A 19875-nucleotide genomic window follows, 5' to 3' on the forward strand; every position below is an offset into this window, starting at 1 on the left:
CGATTTGTAATTGCTACGAGGTCAGAACACAAAGACAGTACTGTCCGACCGAGGGGAGGAAACAACCTGCCGTTACTGTCTAGAAGGGGAAAAGCCACTCCCAGGAAGAGCGTAATCTCACATACCTTTTTTATTGCTGACTTTTTTAATTTGCTCATCTAAGTACTCTCGTCGTTTGATGAGTGCGTCAGACCACCTCTCTCTCACACAGTTTAAGTCTTCTTCCTGACACCGGGGAGGGAAAACACTTTCCTGTAGAATAACACAGATGACTATTTCTTTCTTTTTTTTTTTTTTAAACAAAGATGTTTACATGGATCAGGAAAGTTTTCATTAGGAAAGGCCATTGAACACCGCTGCGTGATTAATATGCAAGAAAGCAAAGGGGCCTCAGAAACACAGCATGCTGATCAAGGAACCCATTACTCAGAAATCAGAGCCCCTGGATTGCCAAAAGGATAATTATACTTAAAAGCAAGAGAAGCTCAAACTATTCCAGCTGTGGGATGATTCTTACATGGGGTGTAAGTGTGTGTGTGTATTTCAATTAGAGCTATTCATTTGAAGGACATGTGATTCCAAGCAGAAGGACACCAGGAACAGAGCCTAAATCACAGACCAGCAAATGGAATGGAAAAAAGAAAACAGGCATTTTCATAGTTCATCGTTCAATGGCCTCAAAACATGTATTTTCTGAAATGCAAAGAACAGATCAGCAGAGAACCTTTCAAACTGGCTGCAGAGATTTTCCCCCCGACCGCGACCATAAGGGTCACCAAAAATCTCCCATGCAAACACCCAGCATGCAGTCAGCCATGCTTGAAGAAGCAGCCATTGGGACTCTCTTTGCAACCATGAACAACGTGGCGGGAAGCGCACAGACAGCAGCAAGACATGAGTTAACGGCATTGCTGAGATCCAAGGGGACACTGGGACGTCCCCTGAAGTTTGTTTACATTTGCTTGTTTTCTTTCTTAGTAGAGTTACGAGGGAAAGAAACCCATCAATTCTACTCAAAATGCTCTCTAACGTGCCTAATTCCAGTCTAACCCTTAAGATGTGACATTAAGTGCAGACGGCAGAGGACTTCTGAGGCTCTATCTACAACGTCCCCACAGTTCACATTCAGGAAGGCACCCGGGGAAATTGTGGAGAATCAGTACAAAGACTGGGGACCGAATCCAGAACACTTCACCTTGATTTCCTGCCTTGCCTGTTCCTATCCTCCCACATTCCACGACAGCTGTCCAGCCAGTGCTGACGAGGTACAAGTTCACAGGTGCCTTTTTAAAAAAAATCTAAATTTCCACAAAGAAAAGGCTGAGACTTAAATTCTCCAAGTTATGGATCATTAAGCTGCGTCCTAATGAGAGAAGGAAGCTGGCTAACCCCAACTAAACTGTGTGCGTGAAATGTTTTCCATTTCCTATCCAGCAAGAGACTTTAAACTACAACCCCGTATTGGAATAATCCTACTCTCTTGGACATGAGGCACGAAATGTAGTTTTGCATAGAAAAGGCAAGGTCTGACTTAAGATTCATGGATGGATAATTCCCCGGTTTTAAAAATCGTTAACTGAATACAGTGATAACGGTCTTGCTTCGCAAGTCTTTACAAGCCGATTCGAGACAGCACAGCAGCGAGGCAGTCTGATCACACACTTCGAACGGACAGAGAAATCTGTGGCCAGAGTACTGGATCCCTGATTATGTTTAAAGCAAATCCAAAGCGAGGGAAAGATTGCACATTCTTGCTTGATGGTCCTGCTTCTCCTCCCTGCCCTCTGCTGTGCGGGTGCTGGCCATGAGCAGTAGCTTGTGCCCCATGCCACAGAAGGACAGCAGCAGTGATACCTGGTAACTATCCATATCACCGCCATCCTCCTCATCTCTCTGGTAGGAAAAAAATAAACACAAAGGACATGCATTTTGTTTCTCGAACAGCACACGGGTAATTCTTTAAGCGTAACACACACATTACAATGGACAGCACACGTATCGCCACCAAAATAAAACATTTACATGAACCGCAAGAAAGGTTTAGTGGATTTATTAATTTACCTGTCTCTAATGAAGAATTTAAGCTTGGTTTTGTTATGTTTTTAATAAAGAAAACCATTAAAAAAAAAAAAACAACAACCTGCGAACTCTCTTCACTGGGACTAGGAATCAGCCTCATTGGGCCAGGTCTTACCCTATCGTTACGCATTTCGGGGTGGGTTACCTGAGATGTGGAACGGACTCAGGAAGACAAAATGGCAGAACTAGACTCTACTGCCCAACCTCTTAGTTTAGCCATGAGGCAGCCAGGGCCCTGAAGGATGAAATGATTTAAGGTTTAACCCAAGGATCACACAAATTGTGGCAGAGTCAGGACTGGAAGTCAGGCTGCTAGCTGCCTCACTCAGCGTCCTTTCCCCTGGCACCACACCACATGCAGTGAGGGAATCCTCACAGACAAAAGCCCACTGGGAGCCCGAGTCTAGTCACAGACAGGGTTCCCCAGCGTACGACTGTCTCAAGAGCGCAGCCCACCATGCTGGGTATTGGATCCGCTGTTGCCCACTACTGGTTATGTTAGCATCAAACCAACCAGCTGAGAAAAATCAGAACTGTCCTAAACCCATGGCAAGAGTTTACAATTGTATAAAGTAACAATTTTGGCAAAAAACACTTGGCAAAACAAAATCACCAGGTTGAAAATAAAAGGATTGAGTTGAGACAGGTTTCCCTAGACAGAAGAATAAAAAAAAATTTCCACTGGTAGGGAATAACCATCTCTAGGGAGGCAGGTTCTATGCAAATGAACACTGGCCCATGTAATAATCCTCTTTCGTTTTTTCCACAGTTATTGGAGGGTTAATATTCAAACAGGCAGTGAAGTGGTCTAGTCATAAAAAGACAAACTTTTTTAAGCGCTTTAAAAATATAATTACGTTACTCTCATATGTAAGTATACTTCATATATACTGCTTTTTGAAAGTGCTCTAAAAATACAGTTAAATGTATTCTCTGTATAGACCTCAAAAATCCACTTTTTAAAAAAAAGTTTGGAACATACTGTTATCGTTTGAATAACTAATTTACTAAATGCATGCCTAATATGGAAGTAATTTTTCTTTTTTTCTTTAAGATTTTATTTTTTAGGTAATCTCTATATGCAACGTGGGGTTCAAACTCATGACCCTGAGGTCAAGGGTCCCATGCTCTACTGACTGAGCCAGCCAGATGCCCCCGAAGTAATTTTTCTTTACTTAATCCCCACATTATGGAATAAAGTACAAGTAGCTCAAATTTATCAGTTATTTTTTGGACTAAGGAGATCCTCCAACCAAAGACTAAGGAGAAGCAGCCTGAGCTTTCATGATGTGTAACTTGTGAAATCAGCATATTCTGGACTGGCACAGGCTACGGCATCAGAATATTTCTGAAGTATTATGTCAACAAAATAAGTTCTGGACGTGACCTTGAGCATGAATGCAAAGAAAATTAAAAGCTTTAAAAGAGTCACAGTTTAGGGAGCACCTGGGTGGCTCAGTCGGTTAAGCATCTGACTCTTGATTTCAGCTCAGGTCATGATCTCAGGGTTGTGGGATCGAGCCCCACATCCGGCTCTGCTCTCAGCAGGGAGTCTACTCTTCTTCCCCCTCTGCTCTCTCTCTCTCCAAAATAAATAAATCTTTAAAAAATCTTTATAAAAAAATGAGCCAGTTTTTATATTGTTTTAAAGTAAGCTCCATGCCCAATGTGGAGCTCAACATGGAGCCCAACATGGGGCTTGAACTCACAACCCTGAGATGAGATCAGAGTTGAGATCCAGAGTAGGCCGCCCAACTGACTGAGCCACCTGGGCGCCCTGAAACAGTCACAGTTTAAATCTGCACGACTGGTACTGTGTTCTTTAAAGAGCATTTAGCACTGGGGGAAGCATGAATTTTGACAAAAATCAGTTTTAACTCAGGAGGTAGAGCAGTTTTAAAAGTGCAAATAATCCATCCTCATAAGGTTCCTCAAATGGGAACATGTAGTCAGTTGAGGATCCCTGCTTTACAGGTCATGACTTAGGGCTCAAATTCAAAGTTCTAAGATCAGAGATTTATGAAGCCCCCAAATTTTAGTATAGCCTGGGATCTCAGGGAATTATTAAGTCTACGTCATCATTCTGGAGAAGTGAGGAGGGGAACTAGAGGTTTGCATTATCCCAACGAGGTAACCAGGAAGGCCGTGCTAGACTGAAGAATCCAGGTCCCCTTGGCTCTAGGCTGGTGACCTTTCTCCCAGACCCTGCAGCCACCCCCAAAGCTGACAGCCGAGGGAGGAACTGAGCTGGGATGAGAACCCACACAGCCTAACTGCCTACTCCACACATGAGGAGAAGTCTGGCAGAGAAGTCTCCCCTAAACCAGCAGACTGTCCTCATGCCTTCCTTCCTACTATCCCTGGCTCTGAGAACCAGGTTCAATTCTGGCCTGGGTGGGACAGGAAGGCGGCGTTTGACAGAACTATGCCTCCCTAAGGCCTTGTGGGCCAGGCCGGTGTTCCTCCTGGCTTTCAGAAAGTCTGCCTGAATGCCAGGGAGTGCAAGGAAACTGAGACAGAAGATGAATCATTCTCAAGACGGGCTGGGCCTCTGCCCAGACTCCACAGGGAAACGTCACAGCGGGGAGTGCTCCTTCCCTCGTGTGGCAGGGAGGGAGGCAGAGATCGGCGGGCTGATTCCTCCCAGTCCCTAATTCATACCTGACAGTGACCTGGGGGCTCAGTGGGAAGCACATGCCTTCTTTTAGGTCCCTGCAGACAAGTTCCTAATCTTAAAGTTTATTCTCACGGAGCAATGAAGAGCTGGGACTGGTAATATGAACGTCAATTCTTTGATGTTTTCACCTTTCATGGTTTACCAACATTTACTTATTTATTTAAAAAAAATAATCTCTACCCCCAATATGGGGCTCAAACTCATGACCCCAAGATCAAGAGTCGCAGGCGCCTCCCACTGCGCCATCCAGGCACACCCCTGCCCCAATCTTTTAATTTTTTCAAAATGAGAACAGAAGATTTAGTAAAAGAGGACTTAATGGACAAAAATGATCATGAGGACAACTTTTAATTGAAACATGAAAAAGCTTTCACAGGACTGTTTAACTCAGCCAGCGTACGGGGGCAGTTTTGTATTCATGAGAGCGGATGGGGCCAGGCGGACATGCCAAATCCCCCCACCTATCTAGAGCACACTGGAAAATGGAATCTGCCAGAAGCAGATGAGTAACACGGACCCATATGCGTGTTTACACATAAAATTATTATTAATCGACGCTAAGCCAGCAGAGTCTTTCAAATCTCATAAAAAAGGCAATGGATGGAAATGTGAAGGGAGGGTGCCGATCGTGAGGTCAAGTCCAGGAGTGCTGTCATATTCCCCAAAGGTCTCCATCCCCGGCCACTGGCTGCCTTTACCCTGCATTAACCGGGCCTCGCTGGAGGCTACCTCAATCCGCTGGTCTCACCTGGTAACTGTCCAGCCCTCGTTGCAGCTTGGTGGACCTGGCAGTGACACAGCCAATGGAGACAGACAGGATGGCTTCGACCATGAGCGGCAGCGTCCCGGAATGCTGCACGGGTTTCACTGTGACCTGTACCCTCCGGGAATGACCCTGCAGAGGGCGGGGGCGTTGGGGGACGGGCACGACGCGCCAGGGGGCGCCAGGAATGGGACCGGCAAGGAGCAGGGGCAGAGGGTAAAGGAAGGAAGGAGAACCAGGGAACACAGAAGCCCGTAATTAGAAAACTCCCAGAAATGGCGCGCGAGAGTGGGTCAACGAGAAAACACGAAACAAACCAAACTGCGCCCAGCACCTGTCTGAGCTGGAAGATGCCTCCCGTGTTGACGTCTTTGGCCTGGTGGAGCTCCACGGACGCGTACTCCCCCAGCTCGTTCAGCTCCAGTATGGAGATCCACATCTCTATTCGCCGTGTCACCTCGTTCCACCTGCAAAACCACGTCCCAGTGAACGACGACGTCACCGCCCAGCGATGTTATGAGCCGCCATCCCCAGGGCTCTAACTACGGGCTGGGCCTCGTGCTGTCACGTCCGTCTTATTTAACTCTCGAAACAATTGTATGGTAGAAGTCTTTCCTCTTTATTTATTTTTTTTAAGATTTTATTTATTTGACAGAGAGAGATCACAAGTAGGCAGAGAGGCAGGCAGAGAGAGAAGAGGAAGCAGGCTCCCCGCTGAGCAGAGAGCCCGATGCGGGGCTTGATCCCAGGACCCTGAGATCAGGTCATGACCTGAGCTGAAGATAGAGGCTTTAACCCACTGAGCCACCCAGGTGCGCTCCTCTTTACTTTATTGAGGTAAACGTATATTCAGTGAAATGTCCACATTTCAAATGGAGTTTGATGAGTTGTGAAAAGGCACACACCTCTGTCACTACCCCATCGTCTGCCTCTGAAAGTTTGCTCATGCCCCTTCCCATTCAATACCCACAGCATCCCACAGCAGCCATATAACCACAAATTAGTTCTGCCTGTTCCAGAAATTCACGGAGAGGGAATCACTAGCGCATACTCTTTTTTTTTTTTTTTAAAGATTTTATTTATTTGACAGAGAGAGATCACAAGTAGGCAGAGAGGCAGGCAGAGAGAGAGGGAAGCAGACTCCCCACAGAGCAGAGGGCCCGATGCGGGGCTCGATCCCAGGACCCTGAGATCATGACCCAAGCCGAAGGCAGAGGCTTTAACCCACTGAGCCACCCAGGTGCCCCTAGTGCGTACTCTTTTAGGTCTGACCTTTTTGGTTCAGTGTGATGTTTTTGTGATTCATTCAAATGGGTTTCCACAGTCCTCTTCCTTGTTATCAGAGCTGAGTAATATTTGTTACATGACCAGTAGTACCATTTGTTTATCAAATGTTCTCACACGTTTGGGTTGTTGGCGGTGTGGGAATATTACAACAAGAACTGCCACAAACATCTGTGAACAAGTCTATTTACGGACTTATATTTTCATTTTTCTTGGGGAAATAGCCAGGAGTAGACTGCTAGGTCACGGAAGAGGCAGAGGATTGAATTTCCAAGAAAGTATCCTCCTGGGCAGGAAGATGGGCCAAATTCCCAAGAAGAGGAAGCTTGTGGCCAACGGCATCTTCAAAGCTTGACGTTACGAGTTTCTCACTCCGGAGTCGGCTGAGCATGCCTCCTCTGGAGCTGAGGTATGAGTTACAGGAACCGGCACAGAAATCATGACCTTTGCCGCCAGGATGTACACCCCTTGTTGGTGAAAAGGGCTGGTGGATCTGAGAGCTGACCGTGGTGGTTCAGCAGACGTCTGACTTCCCCGAGGGCAGTGGAGAGCTTTATGCTAAAAAGCTGGCCACGGGAGGTCTGTGAGCCGTCACCGAGGCCAGGTTTCTGAGTGACCAGCTCCCAGGAGACCCTGCTGTGTGGAGGAACTGCCCCAGCGTACAGTGCTTCATCGTGAAGAGTGGGGCCAAAGAACAGTAAGAACAGTGAGGGCCTGGTGTCCGGGAAAGTCCGAGGACAGAGGGCTGTGGCCGGGCTGATGATTCTACTGGGGACCCTATAACCTGCTGCTCAGACGGGGTGTGCCGGGCATCAAAGCAAAGATCATGCTTCCCTGGGACCCAAGGGATGAGACGGGCCATTAGAGGTGTCTGCGTCACCATGTGAGCACTGGGACCCCAAAGATGAGGCACTGCTCACCACCTCCGTCGTGGAACAGAAGGGCGGGAAGCCGGAGCAGCTGCCATGCCCAAGCCTGTTCGAGTAGCACAACACGGGCTCCCTGGCAGCCGGGCCCGGCGTCCAAGTATTGCTCTATAAAGACTTTTATAAAATCTTCCCAAAAAGGAAGAAAAAAAGGGAAACTATCCTCCTGTTTTTTTTTTTTTCTTTCTATAAGCTTTACAGTTTTATTTCACATGGAAGGTTCCGATCCATCTCAAAATACGTTTCATGTATCGTGCAAAGCCAAGGTCAAGGATGGTTGTGACCCGGGCAGACAGGTGGTTGTTTCCATCCTGTTTGTTGAAAAGACTCCCCTTCCCGCATCGAACACCCTCCATGCCCGCTAGCTCCTTTTATCGTTCCCATTTCGCCAAGGAGGAGACAGGCCCGGGGACTCCTCCTCTTACCCTCTGGGCTAGTGCCAGTCTCGAGCCTGTGCCCGCTCGGCCAAGTACACACCTGTCATGCAGCGTCCTCGTCTTCGCATGGAGAGAGTCGACTTCCCAGATGGAGCTGCCGTTCCCGGCACAGCGGTGGCCCCACACCTCAATGGCCAGGGCTCCGTCGGACAGGAACTCCAGGAGCTCCTCCGTCACCGTCACCACATAGTCCTGGGGCAAGCAGGAGCAAGGGAAGGGCAACGAGAGTCACGCACCGAGCAGTCTGCGACATTTCCCTTCTATCTCTCCGTGGGGTAGGGACCCGCTCTGGAGGTGTTCGTCTGATCCCAACCTGAAAACCACCTGTGCTGCTGCAAAGACCCGGAACACTGGCTCTTCAGACTAACAGGGAAGAAGGGACTGGACGCAACCCCGTTGCTGAATCAGGACGGACACTGACGGGAGCGTCCTGTCCCGCATCCCTGTGCTTGTGAGGTGCGGAAGCGAGTCTGTGTCCCCCACACCCGGTTCCTTGCCGTTCTGCAAGACCACTGAGACCACCCGCCGCCGCAGACTAATCAGCACATCCCAAAAAAGAACGTCTGATTGCTCCTTGCTATGGCTTGGGAGACTGAGAACAGAATTAAATTTCCTATGATTATCTTCATGATTCCGTGCTCTCGCTCTCAAACACCCCCCCCGCCAGCTCCTCGTCACAAAATGCAGGCAGAGGAGCGTGAGGAAAAGAAGGCTGAGCGGACGGAGGAGTATGGAGGCACTGAACAAAGCGGCAGGTGGGGGACCCAGCGGAGTGTCTTTCCAGCTACATCTTAGTGATGTCTCTGGTGAAGGCGATGCTGCGGCTCTCATTTCTGGAAAGATCCGTGCTCTACTGGTTTAACATTCTACTTATCTTCTCATTTATTGTATTTGGAGACAGAGCCAGAATTTTAGAAGGAAAACAAACTAATGATCCATTAGGACAATCTATACATCTTACAGATGAAAACACCCCAAAGTCACACAGTGAATCAAGGTCACAGTGACTCCAGGTCTCTGCGATTAGCGTTTGTCAAACCAGTGGTTAATTAGAATGTACTTAAAATTCAGGCTTCATCCTTCCACAGGAATAGCTTTGTGGACCCAAAGAAAGACGGGGACTGCTTAAAAGAGTATTTAGGCAACAATAACCAAAAAATAATAAGGATTTTGAGAAACAGACTTGGTGAATATAGGTGAAAGAAAAAAAAAAGTGGATCATTTGTTTTCAGAAAAAGACAGACTCAACAGTCTTTTACCTATGTGAAATCTGATAGGTCTAGAGCCAGAAAGAAAAAGCACAATTTCCAAAGGAAGGGGTCTGGGTACCTGTTAAGGACTGTGCAAGGAAAAACAAAATTACAACAGAAGGTAGCATGTGTCTCTCAGAAACAACCTGTGGGCTGTCTGACATGAAAACCAGGAAGGGTGGCTGATGGTCACACAAGGGGGCCAACCAAAAGCCACCAAAAATTCACCTGTCTATTGACATTTTCTTTAAAAACTCATATGGTGCATTAGAATGCGATGCTAGGAGTGCTATCCCATATTCCAAAAAATGAGAAGAGGTTCATATACATTAAAGGGTATAATTCTGCAATATACATAACATGACCATATTTTTTGTTAAAAAAAAACCAAAAACCTTCTGAAGATGTTAGGCATGCATGACGGTAAGAGACCGTATCTGTGTCCAATGCTGTGTGAACATCACACACAGATAAAAGTCCGAGGGCACAGAAAATAGTTTATCTAAATATGTAGAAACCGTCACAAGCCGTTACACCTCTAGGGCCCAAGACTTCAAGGAGAGGCCTTTCAGATTTTATTTTAAACACTTCCCATCTGAATTTGTATTGAAGCATATTTTGAGGTTAAAAAGTACAAGAGACATATTACACTTATTAAACATTCTTGTGGGGGAGCTTCTAAGGTATAAGAAGAGTTCTGAATGGCACCCAGGTCCCTTGTCTCTGTGTAGCCCATCTTGTAACAGCGCCCATACCTTACAGTGAGAGAAGGTCACGGTGTACTGGGCATCCCGGGACTGAGGGGAAGGCACCTCGGGGTCCACCACCGGGGCCGCCACTGTAGATTCACCCTGGTCCCAGAATGTGTATTGACAGAAGACAAAATTTGAGAGGTTTAAGGGAAGCCCAGTTGCCTCTTTAATTTTTACCTGAAGAGATAAAAATAAAAAGCAAAATAATTCTGATAAAGACATTACCCGATGCATGCTTCCTTCAAGTACTTCTATTTTAAGAGTCAGAGACGAAATACATAAGTCGGTTATTCGTTTGACATCTGAAAACATCTGGCACGTGAAGGGTTCCACTTAGCGTCACGACGGCACGTGAGCCCAGGAACAAAGGCACACAGCCTCGCAGATTTTCCTAGTGGCTGAGTTTCTGACACAGATACTACCTTTACTGGAAAAGCACGATTCACTGAACAGTATGCACTTCCTGCTCGCCAAAGGCACATGGACTTTTAAAATTTCATCCACTGGCATCAGAAAGCATGCTCTACTTCTAGAGAAAGGACTGCCCGCCGCTGTATTTATGGCCACAAAGCTTAACATTTACTACGCTCTAGGAAAAACTCCCAAGATGTTCTGTCGAACTGGTGTGGATGAATGCAGTCCCTTATGGCGCCTGCCCGCCCATCCCGTCCTCTCACCCGGCAGGTCAGCTTCCTGACTCGGTGGATGACCTCCCCGCTGCTGTCCACGACCTCAAGGCTCCCGCCTTCGCTGGAGTTCTCCGAAGAGTCATCCTCCACCACGCGCTCCGGGACGGTCCCCGTCACGCGCATCACTTCCACGTGGAGACGCCCGGCAACCTGCAGCAGGGACCAGAGCGCCTGTGGGTTAACAGGCGTCCTGTGGCACAAGCCTGATGTAGGACAGACAGCACGCCACCAGATCCCCGGGCCACTGCTCTGGGACAGCTCTGGCAACGGGACGCTCACCCCTTCCACAGCCAGCCCGTTCCATCACCTGCCCAAACAATCACCCTGCCTGACTCAGAGCCAAACTCACCTCTCTGACACCTCCCTTCTAGAGCCATCTTCATTCTCATCCCTCTGTACTGAAGGATGTAAAGGCAGCTACCATGTTCTACCCAGAGTGGTTACCTTACTCCATTCATTTACTCTGCTATCAAACACCTGCCCTGTGGGAATCCTGGGACAAATGGTACAGAGATATGTGCAGGTTGTCATGGGTTAAATTGATCCAGGAACCAACCGTGTGCCAGAACTGCACACAGCACGACCTTTACAACAGTAAACCAGAAGGCACGGTCGCCCGGCTCCTGGAGCATCTACTCTCCTGGGAGCACAGCACGGGTATGGGACTCATGCTGGAAGCAGGGTAGAGGTGGGCTCCGTGGTGGGATGAGAGCCACCCCAGGAGGAACGACGAATACAAGGACAAAGTTATAAGGAGACCCTTCCTTTAAAACTGCTCCTCCCTCCCCCAAAGGCTTAACATGTCCTCAATACCCTGGTGGTCCTCCGGGTAGGTGCTAGATGAGCAGGGCCCCTCTTGCTGCTGGGTGCACGGTACTGAGTTAAAGGACAAGGATTATCCCGCACTTGGCATCCTCCAGGGCTATAACTGGCCAAGCTGTCTTTCATAACACGGGGTAAGGTTGCAGCGGCTGGAGTTGTGAAGGTGACACGTTCTGCAGGTGCTGCTGTCGTCTTAAATAGTAAGGCTCTTTTTTTTTTTTTAAAGATTTTTTTTTTTTTTTAAAGATTTTATTTATTTATTTGACAGAGAGAGATCACAAGTAGACACAGAGGCAGGCAGAGAGAGAGAGAGAGGGAAGCAGGCTCCCTGCTGAGCAGAGAGCCCGATGCGGGACTCGATCCCAGGACCCCGAGATCATGACCTGAGCCGAAGGCAGCGGCTTAACCCACTGAGCCACCCAGGCGCCCCAAGATTTTTTTTTTTTTTTAATTTATTTGACAGATCACAAGTAGGCAGACAGGCATGTAGAGGGAGAGGAGGAGGCGATCCCAGGACCTTGAGATCATGACCTGAGCCGAAGGCAGATGCTTTAACCACTGAGCCACCCAAGCGCCCCAGTAAGCCTCTTTTTTAAAGGTAATCGGACCCAACTTCCACTGGCAGTGGAGACCTGAGGAATTCGTCGATGGTCTTGAATGAGTGAGACCAACATGGAGGAAGCCGTTAGAGGAGGGGGAATGGGAGAAATCGGTTTGAAGACAATGGTTCTCAGGATTTTTTTTTTTTTTAGTGGTTTTTGAGGATCTACTACATTTTTAGTAAAATTGCAGAGGGATGAAAGACCCACCCAGACCCTGGCATAAGAAGCCCCGACTAAGGGCAGAGTCACTGCATTCCTTTGCCACAAGAGCTATGGCCATTTTTCACATGGGAGAAAGCACCTCCAGCCCGCTGGTCTTCTAGAGCAGAATGTCCCTGGGGCAGGGGGGAGGGGGGGGGCTACCACACGCAGCACATGAGCTGTCCAAGTACACAGCCGGGAACCTGGGCTCTGTTTCCTGGCTCACTGTGGGCAGAATGGCATCCCATCCACAGGCTGCCCTAAGGACCACAAGCAATAACTAAGTATTTCAAGTCTGCATGTTATGGAAGGGAAAGCAACATAACAGCGTTGTTGCTAAATTTAAAATAAAAACATCAGTTGATGATAAATGGATAAAAATAAAAAGTGTGAACTTGACTATTTTCTCAAATGTCTTAGGCCTACACTGAGGTTAATACAAGTAAATAACAGAAATGGGAACCATTTTGTTTTCTTTTGTTTTTTAAAAGATGTTAAGCTTGTTTTCCTGGAATACTTTAGCTTTCAAAATAACGCTCCCAAGTTGTATCTTGTGAAGACCATGTAGGGGCCGGGGAGGAATTTGAGTATATTACAAACATAAGACATCAAGGGAGACAAATGGGGACAGAGCTGACTCTGGGTTCCCAGGGATTTCTAAGTTGATTAAAACAAAGAAAAAAACTTATGAACCATAAATTTTTAAAAAAGTTATAATACTCTCACACGATTTTAATCTTATAATCTTAAAAAAAAAAAGATATAATTTTGATAGTTTATATTAATAAGAGCAGAGAAGAATGTGATCCTGACCATTCTCCGTAGTTTCTTGATCTGCTTCAAGAGCATAACTTAAATTGGATTCACACAGACAGACACAGACACACAAACACACACAACCCCTTCAACTGTTTCCTCCGAGGATGGCTTATCCTTACCTCCCCCTGCTGGCTGATGATAGGAACTGCATACTGAAGTTTCACATCATAGAACAGACACTCCAAGAACACATTAGCCACGCCAATTAAGTTGTGATTCTCTTGGGCTTCGTAGAAAGGGTCACCTCGTTTCCCACAGAGACGCTTTGCCTGATGGGTGGGAAGGGGGGCAGTGAGGGAGGGGAGGAGGAAACAAAACACCAACTTGGGTAATATTATTTAAAACTAGCATTTAAAAATGTTTAAAAGAGAACGCATTTATCCAAAGAAATTAAAAAAGCAAAATTACAATCATGTTACAAAAATAAAATGTAGCATGTGGGAGAGGCTTGATAGCTGGGGGGCCTACATGATGTCCGTGTGGAGAAGTCTTTCTTAGTTACTGCCTCTCTTCCCTCTGGCACCCCGCGTACAGCTTTTTTCACTCCATTCCCTTTGCTTTGCCTCATTTCCCTCACTGAGGGTCCCTTTCCATTACTAATATCCACAGAAACGGACTGTGCTTTCTAGAATTATTCTTTGTAATCTCCCCAGCCATGATCACAGCTGGGGGAGCACGAACAAATACGAAATCCAAGCTGGTTCCAAACGTGTGGGTTTGTCACAACATTGACCAAAGAGTCTGGAATCGCTTTGTTCTATTTCATTTCACCTGAAATGTAGCAAAAACCCTGCCAACTAAGAATATGTCATGTGTTCTCTTCATTTAGTTCCTGTCCATGTGGACATCGCATGCTCAATGACAAGTTCAACTTAGACCCCTTTCAAGGTCACTGCTACGTCCCTTTTCTAGTATCAATGTCCAACGCATGACTGTAGATATTCCCAGCCACGCATGTGTGCGTTTTGACGGTGAGAGCGCTTACGCTCTGCCCTTTCAACATGGTCAAATCTCCTTGACATTTTGCCTCTTTTACCTCAGGAATTTTTTCCTTCCATTCTTGATAAAGGTCTCTCATGTCAATTAATTTATTCTCCAGCTTCTCAATGGTCCAAACTTGGGTGCCCTTTCCTTTCCTCCTCACTTGTATAGCCGGCTCACTCACGATGGCTCCTCTCTGCGGAGGGAAGGGAAACAAAAACACACAACAAACCAAATGAGCCTTGTTTACAGCTTTTTGGATTGTTAGAGCAATAGATGTTATTGTCAAGCAACAAGTTTGAAAAAGATGCATAATGTATCCAGAAAGAAGATGAAATTCTACCCCCTAGGGCATATGCTGGCTTATTTCCAACTAAAATGCAGAAAGATTGATGAAATCTTCTGTGTATACCCATGCTTATTTTAATCATAAGCAGAACCAAACAAAACTGTAAATCTCCTATCCTGATCCTCTCTCCACAGCTTTTATATTACGAACATCTTCTTGTGTTGTTAAATATTCCTCACAGACATGTTTTTTCTTTTTAAAAAGATTTTCTTTATTTATTTAAGAGAGAGAAAGAGAGCATGAGCGGGGGGTGGGGAGGGAGAAGCAGACTCCCTGCTGAGCAGGGAGCCCCACATGGGGTTCAATCCCAGGACCTGGGATCATGACCTGAGCCAAAGGCAGAGACTTAACCAAGTGAGGCACCCAGGGGCCCCGCATAGACATGAATTTTAATAGCAACACAGAAATCTGTTATTTGGATGTACCATTCATCTGACAAATTATGATGTTGTTCGACATCATGGCTCTTTCAAATTTTTGCCACTATAAAGGCCATTATGATAAGCATCCTTCTACAAAAAGCACATCAATTTTTAAAAAACTTCTATGATTGTGGACTTAAGACGAATTTTTCAAAGAGCTGCTTGGTCAAAAAGGAGCGAAATGCAGAAAGATGAATGAAATACTCCCTAACTCATTTCTAGTTTGTTTGCCGGAGGGAAATATAAACAGGTGAAAATTATTTTCTTTTGAAGTTTGTCCTTAAAGGGAAAAAAAAAAATTCTTCAAGTTGAAATGATGGTAAACTTCCCAGTGACTGCAAAAAGTTGTTCTGTGTATAAAAGAAAGGTACTGGGGCGCATGGGTGGCTCTGCTCAGCAGGGAGCCTGCTTCCCTTCCTCTCTCTCTCTCTCTCTCTCTCTCTGCCTACTTGTGATCTCTGTATGTCAAATAAAATAAAAAGGAAAAAGAAAGGTATTATGCAAGTCTTCCTTTCTTACAGAATCCACTCTTAAAAATGGTGCTGTAACAAAACATATACTTATCCCCCATCCCAGAAGGCACCAATAATAGGAAAGAGAAAAGCCAGAGGAATTACTTAAATTTATTTCCAATTTTAACATCTCTGAGGGCATATATACTCCAGGGGGTTGGGGGAGAGTCTACAGAGGAAATCTTTTTTTTTTTTTTTTAATTTTTACTATTGAAGCCTAGTTGGTAAACAATGTTATACTAATATAGAGGAAGTCTTGGGGCGCCTGGGTGGCTCAGAGGGTTAAGCCTCTGTCTTCGGCTCAGGTCATGATCCCAGGGTTCTGGGATCAAGCCCCACATCAGGCTCCTTGCTCGGCGAGGAGCCTGCTTTCCCTTCTCTCTCTGCCTACTTGTGATCTCTTTCTCTCTGTCAAATAAATAAGATCTAAAAAAATTTAAAAAAAATATAGAGGAAGTCTTAAAAAGAATAAATACTCTGGCTCACATCAAAATCTCCTCGTGGATGGTGTTCGGATGTATGTTGTATATGTTCTTTGGATGTTCTTTGGTGTATATTCTATCTTATGGTACATAAGTTATGCATTTTGTTCTCGTTTTCTTTAGAAACACTCTTACCTTCCTATTGGCGCTGAGGTTAGCAGCAGGGATCTGCAGAGTCACTTGGTAGTCAGTGAGCTTACTCATCTCCTCAGCTAAGAAGTTTGCCTCCCTCACCAAGGTATTAGCTTTCACGAGCTGCTCCCGCAGCTTTGCCAGGCTTTGACGGAAGAGTTCGTCCCTGCGGGGTAGCGAGCAAGGAAATGAGAAAATCTGAAAGAAAAGGAAACTGTAATCCTGGTTCTAAGTGAGTCATATTATTAGAAAGTGGTAGAAAATCTCCTTTCTGGAGATAATTTTCAACTTTTTTTTTTTTTTTTAAAGCTGGGGGTTGTTTGGTGTGTGTGTGTGTGTGTGTGTGTGTGTGTGTGTGTGTTTTAAATGTTTCCCTCCTCCCACAAGGGTACTGTGGGCTCCCTATTGGCCACCACTGATGAGTAGCAAAATATGTGAAGGGACTTGACTAAAAACCATTATTTTAAATCCTCTAACATTTGAAAACTGCTAGATTTTGGTACGATGCTGCCAAAAAACCAATAAAGGAATTCTTGAGGGAAAAGAACTGATTATGACTTCTCTTGTGTTTCTGCGGCTGGGGGAAGGGAAGCAGGGGAGGGGAGAGAAATCTGGAGTCCATAAGGAGAACATGTTTCACACGGTTTCTTCAGTTGATAAAAGGCCAGAAGTGGGGACTTCTGTGGCAGCAGGAATTCAACTTTTTCAACTCCGCACAACAGTGCTTCCTGGTGAGACCTTCCCTAATGTTCTGACTCTGAATATAGGTCAAAACCCTATTACATGCTGTCCCAGCCCCACGTCTTCTGTCTCAGCGGCATTCGTCCGAGTTAGACTCTCTCATTTATTTGTATAATGATTCAAGCTGTAGGCATGCCAGGGCGAGAACCAGGTCTTTTTTTGTTTGTCATTACACCTAATTCCCGGACAAGTGTGTGGCCCATTGCGGGATACCCCAAAACTGTGAATGAAAGGAAGAGTACTTCCGGGTTCCCCATGAGAATCTGGACTCACAGGTAACCCACACTAACAGAATGCTTATCTAGCCTTATCTAGCTTCTCTCTTCTACCATTTACACGCCTTCTGCCCTTACTTCACAGGACAAGGAGGAGCTTGGAACATCCAATCCCTGCTCCTTTTCTCATCACCATAGAAGTGACACAGGAGGCATACTGCAAAGATGTTAATAAAAGTTAACTCCACCTATATGACACACGGATCCCGTCTGCCTGGTTTTACTAAATGATATCACCATTTTTTTTCTTTTCAGTTATCCGAACTTGACTTCTTTCAGCCAGCTCTGTCTTTACTCTTTTCTACAACATCCAGAAAAAAAGCCTTGTTGATTCTTCCTTGAAATATCTCCTAAATCTCTCTGTTGTTCTCATAGCCCCCGGTTCCTGGTTCACACCCCCCCTCCCCAGCGACCTCACAGCCCCCGGGTTCTCCCTCTTCCCTCCCAGCCACATAACCCCTGCCTTGTCTCAGGTCAGTCCTCAGTTCAAAACCTCCTCTGCACCTACAGAACAGCTTTGGACTCAGCTTGCTCTCCTCCTCTGTAATCACCTGTTAGGCCAAACAAAAACAGCTCTTATGTAATCCCCCAAACACACCTTCCTCTTCTCCACGGCTTCCCATTTGTCTGTGCCAACCTGCCGGTTCAAAACGTCCACCACCTCCTATCTGCCTGTCCAGTCGTCACCCTTCAAACTCACTTGAAGTCCTTCCTTCCCCATGAACTTGCTGCAGAAGGCTCCATGGAACAGGGTCCTACCCTCTACTAACCACCACAGCCCTTCCTGTGCTCTCTGCCCAGGCACCTACTCATTTATCAGATCGGGAATTTCACACACTCCATACTCACAACGCACCTACCAAAGACACCACTGTTCTGGGCACTTGGGACATTTCAGGGAATGAGGCTGATTACCTGCTTCCGGAAGTTTCTCTTCAGATCAGGGATGAATGACAAAGGGATAATTATACAACTGTAACACTGCCTATTGCTGGATGAAACTGTTCTTTAATTTGCTATTACGATGTACGTTTCACATATTTGTATCTTGCTCTATAGTACACTGTAAATGTCTGGAAAGAATACAGTACATCTCCAGTTTTCTTTGTAATCTCACTAGCTCTGACACATACTCGATTTTCAGCCCCTCAATATTTAGTTAGGTATGAGTCCCTCAATATTTCACAAGCCACACCCACACTGATTTAGGTAAGAGTCCCAGCTTCTAATATAATGACCCATCATTGACAACATCTTAATCTTATCCAGTGACTCTGGTGAAATCAATATTGCAACCATTCTCCTCTCCTCGGATGACATCCCCAAAATATCATCCTTACTATCCTCCTCCTCCTTCAGAACTTGAGCCTCAAAGAAAATCAATTTGGAATTAAGGTAAGTGGAAAAAAAATTTTAGCACCTGACTGAAAAATACTATCATTAAAAACAATCCACTTTTTTGGTTGCCTCTTTTTTTGTCTTTTACAGTCTTCAGGACAAAGAGAAGTAATTAGGGAGACTAAGTAGAAAGGTATCAGTGGGTCCAATCATAACAATTACTTCCAAGCCCGTGTTGCTTAGACGAAAGCCACCAGCTCACAGTGAAGTCAGAGAGGACAGCGCTTCAGAAAAAGCACTATCTGATAACCTTCCCTCTTTTACCCAGGCACAGAAAAAGATGAAGAGTAATGGGTTACAAGCAGGATAAATCTTCAGACTTCTGTAGCCAGACAGGTGAGGGGGCAGCTCCTGGGGAAAATGCCACTGACTCTTTTGTCTTATTTCGGAACAATAGACTGCATTACTACGGCAAGCCTGGTGTGCAGGGTTGGGGTCCCTCATCTCCCTCTTTTCCTCTTAGGGGTCATCTTCCCTGGATGTGGCTCCAGTTCAAGTATCTCATTGCTCGTGAGAGATGCCACAGCGCCCCGGCCCTGGAATCAGACGCCCGAGGCTTTGATCTCAATGGCCCCACCAGCCAGCTCAGTGACTCTGGGAGGCGGTCTCTCAGTTTGCATCCAAAGCCTTAGTATTTTCCCTGCACTTTGACCTGGCAATTCTACTGCCGGAAATCTATAATAAGAAGACAAATAATGATGTTCACAGTGATTCGTGCACAAGGTTGTTCTTGGCAGCATTATTTACGAAAGCAAAAATTTTAGTAAGAACTGAGTATCCAACAGTGTGAAACTAGTTCAGAGAATTAGTCTAGGTCATCCAAAAAAATTCAGACTCTAATACAGTACAGTAGTGGTTGTTTAAGGACAGTGAAAATGTTCACAAATGTTAAGTACAAAAAGAATATTGCAAAATATGTGTGTCTACGTGTATACTAAAAAAAAGAGTTTGGGGGAAGCAGTCCACGTCTCAGCCTGTTTCCTCACGTGGGAAACGGATGCAAATGAACGCAAACAGCAGTCGTGAAGAGGAGATGAATATACGTAAAACACTCGGTGCCTAGACCACGCTCGGTAAACAGCAAATGCCACTTGGGTTACGGCTATCATTGTAACAGTGCGAGAATTCGAAAGGGGGCCACGGGCAGATCTGGGTTCGAACGCTGGCCTCCTCGCTGGCCAGGCGGGTGACGGGGGAGGACGTGCAAGGTGAGCGGCCAGCTCCGGGATGGACAGACCCACCCCACAGGCCCACTGCTGCTGGGACTGTGAGGACGGCACCG

General features: G+C 46.0%; 1 protein-coding gene and 1 pseudogene across 3 annotated transcripts in view; one reads left to right on the forward strand and one right to left on the reverse strand.

Moving 5' to 3' along the window:
• The window catches only part of KIF13A (kinesin family member 13A), a 197838-nt gene that overhangs the window by 24431 nt on the left and 153532 nt on the right, over positions 1 to 19875 (reverse strand). For 2 of the 3 annotated variants that reach the window (XM_032861618.1, XM_032861616.1), the window contains exons 17-26: positions 16183 to 16345; positions 14338 to 14478; positions 13421 to 13570; positions 10846 to 11007; positions 10172 to 10345; positions 8207 to 8358; positions 5854 to 5986; positions 5505 to 5651; positions 1855 to 1893; positions 126 to 225 (exon numbers count right to left, since the gene is read on the reverse strand). In XM_032861618.1, the coding sequence (XP_032717509.1) occupies positions 126 to 225; positions 1855 to 1893; positions 5505 to 5651; positions 5854 to 5986; positions 8207 to 8358; positions 10172 to 10345; positions 10846 to 11007; positions 13421 to 13570; positions 14338 to 14478; positions 16183 to 16345 (1361 nt within the window). The remainder of the gene's footprint in view (positions 1 to 125; positions 226 to 1854; positions 1894 to 5504; positions 5652 to 5853; positions 5987 to 8206; positions 8359 to 10171; positions 10346 to 10845; positions 11008 to 13420; positions 13571 to 14337; positions 14479 to 16182; positions 16346 to 19875) is intronic. The other variant, XM_032861617.1, reaches the window with a different exon arrangement.
• On the forward strand, positions 7102 to 7843 carry LOC116869851 (annotated as a pseudogene).

The sequence above is a fragment of the Lontra canadensis genome, unplaced genomic scaffold, assembly GCF_010015895.1.
Source record: "Lontra canadensis isolate GAN:19392208 unplaced genomic scaffold, GSC_riverotter_1.0 scaffold21, whole genome shotgun sequence".
NCBI classification, from domain to species: domain Eukaryota; kingdom Metazoa; phylum Chordata; class Mammalia; order Carnivora; family Mustelidae; genus Lontra; species Lontra canadensis.